General features: G+C 32.2%; 1 protein-coding gene across 1 annotated transcript in view; it reads left to right on the forward strand.

The window, feature by feature from the left end:
- The first annotated feature begins 388 nt into the window (after nucleotides 1–388).
- The window catches only part of mid (midline), a 123,315-nt gene continuing 111,542 nt past the window's right edge, over nucleotides 389–12,161 (forward strand). Inside the window, exon 1 of the mRNA XM_089631052.1 lies at nucleotides 389–545. Coding sequence (XP_089487178.1) covers nucleotides 389–545 — 157 coding nt within the window. The remainder of the gene's footprint in view (nucleotides 546–12,161) is intronic.

Here is a 12,161-nt window from a genome sequence, read left to right on the forward strand (position 1 = left end):
CACAACTTTTTTTCGAGTGAATATAATAACATATAAAACATTCCCACAATTCGAACGCAAAGAAAACAACCATTCAGATTTTAATTCCATATCGCATTTTGATTTGAATATCGATTTTTAGTGCACAACCCAATTAAAAACAGTGATTTTTAAAAACATTTTCATTAATAATTTAACCCATTAAACAATGTTTTCAAACATAATCCATTAAATATATAGTTAGAAGAGTGTTCTAATAATTGTTGAATTTTACTTCCCGTCGGTAAGCGATTGTAAAATTCAAAGGTATTTTTCTTAAAATAAATTCAACGGTGTTTAATCAATTATGAAATTGCGGAAATAATCCCTGTGACTGTAGTTAGAACAGAACTTTAGATTGAGGGTGATCATGCTTCTTGGCACCATGCAGGACGATTTGGTGTTGGGGGCCCCCAAGGCCCGGGCTACGGACTTCAGTATAGCAGCCATCATGTCCCGGGGGGCGCAGCCCGCTGGCAGGTACCCCATCCCTTGTAGGAGAGCGTCTCCAGGGACTGACAGCACAGGTGAGCCCCTTTTATTAGTATTTCGACAATTATAGACTGATTACAACTGAAACAGTACCTACTTATCATAATTGTGCTGATCAAAAATCTATTGATCTCTAGCTGTATAATTTATTTAGGAGGGTAGGTACGTAACCAAAATTTACCTATTGTAGTCAATGGTAGATAGGTAGATACATTTCTACTTTTTATCATATTTACAAGCCTATACATCTTTTTATATACGTTTACATAACAATAAAAGTCAAATCATCAATCTACTTAAATTTTCTCGAATCAAATTCTATTAGACATCGCATCGATAAGTTCATCGAGCTTTATCGATAATTTATTTTATCATTTGAGATTAATAATGCAATTATAAAGGTACGTACCTATACTTTAGGGTCATTGTCAGTAGGTACCCATATAGATCATCTACTAGGTACAACTAAATTATTTAATATGTTGGTACTTATCTATTTTAAGTTAGAAGGTACCTACCTAGGTATCGATTTTGCCTTCAAACATAAAGGCATTTTTTTTGTTAGCGTTTCATAGGTTCAAAATGTTATTTTCTCCTTTACTGTAAATATGAGCTAGGTTCCTAACCACCTTACTTACCTACCGACAAACATACCTAGAGTAGGTACTAGGTACATATATATCTGCATGAAAACCTCTCTTTGTTATAGTAACGCCGTTTTAGAAATTGCCAATACCAAAATGTTTTCTTAAGGTGTGTACTGTACACAGTAGGGATAAATAAGTATCTAATTCAAATTCGATTTGATGTAATTATTATTTTTGTAGTTTTTAGTAATTGGTACCAGTGGCGTGCAGTATACAAAGGCTGAAAAGCTTTGCCTACTTTAGGAACAACAAACCATAAATAAATCTGAACGACTGATACTTGGATTTTCTTGAATAGATTGTAAGATAAAATAATTATACCTACATATAATAAAATTTACGTTTGGGTCCCACCCAAGCGTCGTGAGTTGGAAGTAATCCATTACTATACAAGCAGCATTTTTCGCTTATTGTGATGGTAGTAGGAGCTTTTCTTATGTTGATAGGTTTGTTTGTATTTTTAATGAACAAAATAATATTAAAATAATAACTTTTATAAACAAATACAGGGTTTTCCAATAAGAGGTGTTATTTTGAATAGCCTGCTATTTCGGTAGATGTTACTTTTTAAGCTGTCATTTTTTAACATTTGATAATTAAAAACTACGCCATTAATAAAAATGGAACAATACACGCTTCAACAACGCATTGAAATTATTAAAATTGAGTGAATCAAATGCAAATCATTTTGAGTGATGAGGCCCATTTCCACCTCGGTGGCTTCGTCAACAAGCAAAATTGTCACATCTGGGGCTCGAAAAACCCAAATGTTATTGTCTATTAAAAGCCTCTCTATCCTCAACGTGTGACTGTTTGGTGCGGTTTATGGTCCGGCGGAATCATTGGACCTTACTTTTTCGAAAATGATGCTGGAGCAACAGTTACCGTGAATGGATTGCGCTATCGATAGATGATTAATGATTTTTTATGGCCGGAATCGGATGATATTGATCTGGACATCGTTTAATCGATTAATTTCAACAAAACGGCGTTAAGTTCCCCACAAGCAACGAAACCATTGATCTTTTACGATTGAAAATCAAAATAACACCTCTTATTGGAAAACCCTTAGGTAAGAAATACGAACTTACGTTCATAATATATTCAGTTGGCCACAATAATCTGCTTAAAATATTCAATGCATCCTAATTCATACCCAAACATGAACTACACAGCAATGCACGCCACTGGTTGGTACTTACTTGAAGATAGGTAAATGTTTCCACATTACAATACCAAACAACATGCCTACTAATAGTAGGTAGGTAGCAGTGACGTGCATCTCATTTATTCAACAACTATCGATGATAATTAATTTAGGTAGGTACCTATTACTTAAATTGCTACATAATGAACGAAGGTTATCTATCTTAGATACACGGAGAAAAATGAGTATGGTTGATAAATTAAAATCATGTTAAAAGCGTGATTGCATTCCATTTCTTAAAAAAAATATTAGTTGTTTCATAATATATCAGAACAAGTGTTCATGCAGTCGCCGCTTATCCTGTTATTATACAAAATACAAAAATATTACAATTTTTATGAACATGTGTTCCGAGATCCTCATAATTTGTTATAAAATCTTTATTCTTTCGTTAAAGACCTGTAGTCCCGTTTTTAACAGGAATACAAATAATCTGACCAGATTTTTTAATAAATTAGCAATGTTTTTAATTATCAGTAACGTTTCTCTGTGTATCTTTGTTAAAAAAATTCTTTAAAGTTTTTTGCGAAATTAGGTAGAATAATTTGACCAGATTTTTAATAAATTAGCAATGTTTTATATCAGTAAGTTTTCTCCGCATATCCTTATCAAAAAAATTCTTTAAAGTTTTTTTCGAAATTAGGTACAATTTTATGTGTAAAAAAACCGATAGCTATGACTAAGAAGTAGGTAGGTATCTGTGCTGAGATGAAAGTAGGTACCTACATAGGTCTTGTCCGATTTGAAGATTTATGAAAAACAATTATCGTTTCAATTTATTGCATCTATAAAAGGTTGATAGAATGCCATTTAACTTATATTTTATGAAATGAAACAGATTTTATTTCTTATTCGAAGCTTTATATTCGATCAATCTTTTTTACGACCGGGCAATGAATTTCAGTGCAATAATATTGTTTTGTATTTGTAAGCAAAATTTAAAAAATATTTATTCTAGGTGTTGAAATCGAAAAACGGTCGGTGGGAGTTGGTATGTATATAGGTACCTACCCACCAATCATTTTACAGTATGTTCGTTAAAATCTTCTTTTGTTATGAAGAAGTTCCTTACAAGCTAGCTTGGTACCTATTGTAAGTATAGAACACTACGTGTTGGAGGTAGGTACCTAGTAAGGTGAGATCTTAAAATTTTTCAGCCAATAGCCACACTTAATTATTTATATATTTATCCTTAAGCTTTGATGTCTTAAAGAGTGGATATACTTCAAATAATAGATATTGTTGTGTTTTCCAGGAATTTAAACTACACCTATTTTTCTTTTTTTGCGCAATTTATTTATTTATTAAGACATACACAGTACAATAAGATAAAGTTAAGGATGTTTTTCGTTATTACATAGTTTTAGTACCTATTACGTACGTCCATAAAATATCATTACGTAATTTCGCCTGAGATTGTTCTGAAAACTAATGATTTTAAGTTAAAATCAATGAATTCAAGTTTAAATTTATGTTCGAGTAGGGAATAGTTATAAAAGGAAGAAAGTGTATGGAGAGAAAAAAAAAATCAAAAATTACAATATGCTCACGAATTGACTGTTAATACATAGAAGTTTTGCCTGTTTAGATTTATGCAAGGAAAAAACATGGCCAAAAACTGCCTTTTATTTTATTTTGTGAATGTTCAGACATATATTAATTTTTTTTTATCATTTTATAAATAAATTAATTTTTCCAGATTATACAATAAAATAATATCCGAAAATGGGTTCGTAAGTAGGAGATTTTGAACTTTAAAGCAGTTTTCATAGGCCTTATACATTATTTTTTCTGGTCTTATAAAAAGACTTATCTAAAAAATACTCGATTATTTCAAAGGCCAAGATGTATTCTACTCGCAGTATTTAATTAAAGCATCTGAAACATTTCTAGGCGACCAAATTTTCAAACCAAAAAACATGATTTTGCATTACTACGTATGGCTAGTGCTAGTCTTAATATGGACACGTAGGTATCGTATCCAGTAGCATGCATACATTTTTCACCTTTTGTAAACATAAAAAAAAACTAACAGTCCAATACTGCCGTCTAATAACCTAGTAAGATATTATCCCTTTGTTTAGGTAGGTACATATGTGAACATGACATTATGAAGAATAACCTATTTTTTTATGTGGTAGGTAACGCATAAGAACCGTCTCTATCCAATGAGACTATAACATCCCCAATTGGGGTATCGTGATACTGAAGGTAGTGGGGACGGGAAGGCGGTAGAAAAGTGGAAGGTGGGAAATTAACTGCCTATTCAAATCTGGTCAACAAACACAGCTAAAGCCATTTCAAGCAACGTTTAAATTCGTAATGGTGGTCTTTCACCAAGGCGATACTGAAAGTGTCTACCTCTCTCTACAGATAGGCACTATACATATATTTGACCGGTCAGTGGCTGTATTGCCTGTGTCGGCTGTGCACCCAGGCGTAGTGAGTTCAATACCTCAGCTGGCTAAGTCCTCCAACACGACACAAGCAACATTTTCAGTTTACTGTGGTGGTAGCAAGCAATTTTCAAATTATTGTCAGATTATTCGAACACGGGAATGATAAAAATATGTATTTTAAATGAATTGTAAATTAATAAAATAAAATTTACTTGTGCAGGCTTACATAATTTATAAGGCCTATGCTCGTATTATAAATAAAACCTATGCTCACCTAATAAATAAATTAAGTTGAGTCAGTTATTCAGTGGGAAACCCATTAATACCTAGTATCTGATATATTCACAAACGTCTAGAAAAAACATAGTATCTTAGTAATATTTCTTGGGAGTAAGTCCCGCACTTCATATAGGTACTTAACACTTTGCACTCCTATTGGATTCACTAATGACCAGTAGTCTACTCTGGGGTTGAAAAAAATAAACATACTTTCCTTAGAAGATTAAAAAAATACATTATTTTACTCATTCTTTTTGGACAACCTGTTTCTCCTATATGGTGACCATTGCAGCGGGATAATATATTAGAACGACACTATTTAATTTCGTTATCTCTAGATAAAAATATTAATTCTATTTTTATGTTTACTCTCCAATACATGAAATACTACTTTTATGCAACCTAAGTACATTACTATAACAAGTAATGTTATAATAATTTTGTTCCTCATTTTCATCAATGATATAACCAATTGCTTCAACGATGTCGAGGTATTGCTCTTTGCAGATGACGTCAAACTATACAAGAAAATAACTGATATAAATCATTGCCATATACTACAGTCAAATATTAGTAAGTTTAGATATTGGTGCGTTCAAAATAATTTATTTTTAAATGTAGTAAAGTGCAAAACCTTGACTTTCTTCAGAAACAAAAATTCTGTTTTATTCGAATATTCCATCAATAACATAGCTTTAGAAAGAGTCACGGAAATGAGAGATCTTGGAATTATTTTGGACGAAAAACTAAGTTTCACCAATCATATTCATCAAATTGTGAACAAAGGTATGAAAACACTAGGCTTCGTATTGAACAACTAAAAACTTTAATTCTTTGCAAGCCATTAAACTATTATACGTATCTCTAGTAAGAAGTCTAATTGAATATAACTCAGTAGTTTGGTCTCCATCTTATACAATTCACATTAAAAACATTGAGCGAATACAAAAAAAATTTCTACGTTTTATAAATTTTAAATTAAATATCCCTGTCGAAGACTTAAAATACAATTTCTTATTAAATACTCTAAAAATACATACATTAAAAGATAGACGTAAAATAAACGATTTAACGTTCTTATTCAAAATACTCAACTCTAAATTCGACTGTTGTGAACTCCTGCAACTTATAAACATACATACACCCACAGTAACAACACGACAAAATACAATATTCTACAGCAGCACACATAAGCTTAACTACATTGCCCACTCTCCGATACAACGACTTCACACCATGGGAAATCATTACTTGGGTGATGTTGACATATTCAATACCAACTTGGCAAGTTTTGTGGATCATTTAAAACATTTATTTCAACAATACTCCTAAACACATCATGTAAACCAACAAATAGCTGTAATTTTCTGTTTTTGTTTCTTGTGTTTGTATAACTTGTTACATAGCTTTTATCAAATGTAATTTTATTCTTATTTTTTATGTTTGAAAGTATTTGTCAAATTAAAATTATACTACCAACCATGTAAAAGCCCTCTGGGCGTTAAATAATAAAAAAAAAAAATAAAGTATATTTTATTTGATAGATTCAATTCAATGTACCTGCGCGTTCAACACGCTCTTCTGTTCTGTTCAGGGTGGATCAATGCAAAACAAACACTAAGCAGAATTCTTGCCTTAACAATATTGCAATAATTGCAATAGCGTATTATCCAAGGTGGATATTTTCAGTTGCGAACTTACCAAATACAAGAGGTCCATAAATTTACATTTCTCTGATGGTTTGTAAACAATGTTACGTCTCTATTGTTTCTATTTTTATTATGATTTGATTTATATCTACAACCTCTCTCCATGACTATAAATGTATTGAAAATGTTTTGTTATTTAAATTTTTCGTTTTATGTTATTTATAAATTTTTGATTTCGTATTCCTTTCTTACAAATTTAATTTACTTATTATTTATTATGCTGTCACAGTAGGGGTAAAGTCACAAGGAGGAAATCCATAATTGATTTATTTTGGCTACATAATACTTATGTACAAACTGAAATAAATGTTAACTGTCGATTTCTCAAAAATTAATAAATAAATCATCACATTTCTCAAATCAGTTGAATTTATTAGGTATATTTAATGTGTTCCATAACTCTCCCCGTAGACGGGTGGGGAATCCAGATGGATCGATAGATGTAGGTAGGTAGCAGGAGAGAAAAGCCTCCTATCGATCTTCAGAAACCGACAATGTTCATTATTCATCGTGTCAGTATTGAATCTACGCTGCTAATCGGCGATAATCCCTCCTTCATATCATCCCACCTTCTTCTTACCTCCATATTACCGCACCCCTCTCCCTCACTCCCCTTCCCTGTCAGACACTTCTTGCTAGGTGATCTCTCTTGCCTTCGTCTTGAAGTAACAAGGTCTCATTTAATACGGTTCTGTTCTGGGATAATGAGCTCTAAAATATCTCTCTTTGGAGCTAATTTTCAATTAAATTTCTTCTTTCTGAAAGGTTGGGAAAGGGTATAGTTTTATATTATCTTCCACCAACCTAATTCGTAAGTAGGAAAATTAAGCATGCCAATTAGTCAGAATATATGAAGAACACCTGTTATTTTCCTAATAAATGTCATGACGGAATGCGAAAATATCAGTATGTCAATAGGTATCAATATAAATATGTGTATGAACACGTGATAAAACATTTGCTTTCACATCATACTTTTTTAGGAACTTTGTCAATTCATTTGTTAAAGGCTTGCAGTCCCGTTTTTAACAGGAAGTGGTGTAAATAATTGTAAAAAATATTAATTCTAATGATTTTTTTCTTGCAACAAGCATTTTGTAAACCTTTCTTGGTTAAATAAACAAACATTTTCATACTTATTAAGTTAACTAACCGAAAGAAGATTTCATACAACCGACTTGATGTTTTTTTTCCTTATGTTATTCGTCTTATTACTTAGTGAAATTTTGCATGTACCTACTTATCACGCTGTTGTAGGTTGATATATTCATTTCTCATGAAGGAAAAACTGGCTTTGAGAGTTGAAAATAGTTGCGTTAATTCTAAGCAAAAAATAACGTGAAAATTTCGCCAGAGCTCAAAGAGAGAAAATTGCTGCCGTAGCTCATCTTTCGAGAGATTTAAATTCAAAATATGGATATAGCTTGTGGCAAAAGCCAAAGGAAAATAATGCATCATTGGACAGAAGTTTAGTTTTGATTTCGTATTATAATTATGAAAATGTTCTTACTATCACCGTAGGTAATGTAGACGGAGAATACTTACTGATATGAAATATTATTAATTATTAAAAATCTGGTCAAATTATTCGTTTTCATGTTAAAAACGGGACTGGAGGCCTATAACGAATTAATTGAATACAAAATAATAACAAACTATCAGTAAAGCACAAATATGTTATGAGGTATAAATACGTATTCTTAAAAATAATGATTCCTCGATGAGGTATATTATTATATATAAGGCGGTCTGCGTGAACACGTATTTAGATATATTCTGAATGACTAATATTTTATTAGGAAATGGTCATGCAGTCACATTTTTTTTTCGTATTCTTACAAATACTTCGATCGAAATCCGCTTTCTTCTCTCTTCGATTTCGCGGCCTGTCTATTATATATTGCAGATATCTCAACCGCAACTTGCTTGGGAATAACAGTGCACAGTAATTATACCTAATTTATTACCTTCAAATTAATGACGTATTTTGATAAGTGGCAGGCAGGTAAGTCTTATTACGGGTGTAGTGCACCTGCCTTGTCATTAAAGATGGTGTCAATTTACAATATTATACAAAATGTCGATTAAAACATTGAGACGTTTTAACAACCCGTTTATTATTGGTACGTATCGCAGCAGCCTATAAATTGATCACGAGAAATTGGATCCTTTTTATGTGCCACGCTTGAAATATTTTGTGGAAATTTAACGATTGGTACTTATTGAAAACGTTCATATAATCGAATAGAAAACGTACTTATCTATCGGGCTTTTTAAATAATTTCTTTTGGTCTATAAAAATTTATTATTCACAACACTCGTAAGCTTTAAGGTATCATTTGTTGCTGTAAAAATGACAATCCTTTAAAAAACGCATCGTAAACTGGTTGAAATCTTCAAACTTCTACTTAGATGGCCAAAAGAGGTCGAACGAACGTACTGAATATTTTTAAAATCCATAATATTGATGTGTACAAATTTTACACAAAAAAGGTGGCAATACCATCTACACAGGTAAGTTTGTATAGATCAATAAATTATGCAGCCGGGGAAATTTCCACCGTAGATATGTTGTTACCCGCAAAAAAATAAGATTTTTTTTTAATTTAATTTTTTTGTTAAATCGTTTCCCGATTTTCGTAATCCAGTTAAAAATAGGATTGCAGGTCCTTAACGAATGAATTAATATGTTTCGCGTTAAACTTTTAGTAAATTACGATGTCGGAATACATGCTCATAAAGATCATTAGCATTAAAAATATCTTAGCATTTCGTCATTATACCTATATTTTCAACGCAAATGCAGCTGCATGAACATATATTTGGAATTTACTAAAAGTTTGTCAGAAAACTGCCTGCAAACCTGTTTTAACTGTATTTCCAATAATTTGAAAATATTCTTAATAATTCATTTTTTCCATGTAGTGTGTTCGTTTGTTAGATCGTGCTTTAAGGCGATGCCATACGTAATAATGTAAAATCATGTGTTTTTGGTTTGAAAATTTGGTCGCCTAGAAATGTTTCATATGCTTTAATTAAATACTGCGAGTAGAATACATCTTGGCCTTTAAAATAATCAAGTGCTTTTTAGAAAAGTCTTTTTATAAGCCCAGAAAAAATTAATGTATAAGGCCTATGAAAACTGCTTTAAAGTTCAAAATCTCCTACTTATGAACCCATTTTGGGTTATGATTTTATTGTATAATGTGGAAAATTAAGTTATTTATAAAATGATCGAAAAAAAAATTAAATATTTATCCCTGAACATCCACAAAATAAAATAAAAGGCACTTTTTGAACATGTTTTTTTCTTGCATAAATCAAAACAGGCGGATGGTGTTAAGCAGGAATTTAAACCTTATCGCCATCCACGTAAGGGTTGTTATTGATAGCGGCTCAATTTAAAATATTACACGACGTAGTGCATCGCCTTAAGCTGCTTGGGTCTCTCCAAGATAGATGTTTGAATATTTAGGGCTTACCGATGTTGATCATAAGGTATTCGTTGTTTCGTAGGTATGTATTTGCAAAGGTTGGTTTAGTTACTATTTTTCTCACTCTCTCGAGGCAATAATTCACTAGCTCCCTAAATAAACTCATTTTTCTCTTATTTAAATTACGAAAGCATCCCTTAATTTTGACAAACCTTACCGTTTCCCATAACTCTTGAAAATTAATGCGCCTACCTCGCGGCATCTGCCCTCCTTTCGCATTTTTTACCGTTTCATATATCATCCAGAAAACCGTCGTCCTTTTCCTACGTTACTTCGAAGACAGGTCTACGCCCGCCGTAAAGCCTCCCCTACCAGTGGAGGGTAGAAGGTAGGGAGGGGTAGATTTACCTATACAAAATAATGTATATTATATTCTAAGGAACCCTCTAATCCCGATACGGCCCTGGAATGGCGGCTATGACGACAGAAAGGGGTTAGACAGGTCGGGATTAGGGCGTGATACAGCTAGATTTCGTTAGGGGATTACAAATTCGCAAATTTGCTAAGACGAACGTGTCTTGAAGTTTACTTACCTGGCCTATCGATTCGTCACTTTGAAGTTGGAGATTCAGCTAGAGAGATTATTAATCATTTAAATTCGATGATTTTGCATAAATAATCGTGAAATACATTAATATTCACGGGAATATACAAAGCGTAAACTTACTGACGATTGTTCAATAGTAAAAATGGTATTTTTTTATTTGTTTTTTTTTTTTTAATGAAATATCACCTCAATGTCGTTTAACAAAGCATTGAAAAATCATAAACTTTTCTTATAGATGATAAGAGGTGTCATAAAAAAATTGAAATATTACAGGTCGGTAAGTACCTACCGTTTTAGTATTTAGATTTGTACATAGTAAATCTCATTAACTATAAATCATGCTACATAGTACCTACATAACTAGTGGTTGAGAATAAAAATAAAATGTAGGTATATCTGTTGATATTAAAATGTAATAAATTTTTATCTGTTTTTTCCACGGGTTTGAACCCGCGACCTCTGTGACCAATGCCAAGGATTTTAATAGTCTCCCGAAGAGGTTGTTTATAGAAATAAACAAGTTATTTGTGTGTTAACACCACCACTATGTCCATAAATCAATTTTATTAATTGTAACTTTTATTTGTTGGATACTGCTACCTAAACAAAACGTATAACGAAAATAATGCTTCTAGTACCTACTTACACAAGAAACGGCGCTATACAAATCAGAGTGGAAGATACTATAAGTATAGCCCTGGTGTAAGACCACCTTTCAGAAATGCGGTTTTAGCCATGTTTGGTGACCAGATCTGAATAGACTGGAAATCCCCCACCATCCTCTCACCCATCTTCTTCACATACCCACCAACTTCAGCCACACAACATACCCCAATTGGGGATGCCATAATCTCACTGGCTCTGGATGGTTGGGAGCAGTTCAGACATAAAAGAAAAAAAGACAATATTACTATGCTTACTCTGTAGCTACAAACCTACCTACTTTTGTTTTTTTTTTTAAAGTTTGTACCTACTTTTCTTGTTTTTAAATTTGAATTGTCTTTTTAACACATTCACTGCCAGGAGCTTTTCTTACCATCAAAATTACTTATAATTGGTCCGCTCATGGGAGTGATTAGCATAGGACAGGTTAAAGTGTAACTTCCCTCTACTTTAATTTTAATTCGTTAGAAAAAACGGTAGCCATATAAAACAGAAAAGTGAAAATAAGAAGTATAAAATAGTTTTTTGCGTTCCTTTTTTTATTAGTTTAATATAATACTCTCTTTCATTTAATAAAATAACAGTTTATTTATGAACAAGTTCTGCTGCGTATTTATTATTGAAGTGAAACTTCTTTAGGCGCGTAATGGATTTTCGGGGACGGAGTAAAACCGAGTCAGGATCGACACGAAAATGCGGGTACCCC

The sequence above is a fragment of the Hesperophylax consimilis genome, chromosome 4, assembly GCF_061612785.1.
Source record: "Hesperophylax consimilis isolate HC1 chromosome 4, BYU_Hcon_1.0, whole genome shotgun sequence".
In the NCBI taxonomy this organism is placed as follows: Eukaryota; Metazoa; Arthropoda; class Insecta; order Trichoptera; family Limnephilidae; genus Hesperophylax; species Hesperophylax consimilis.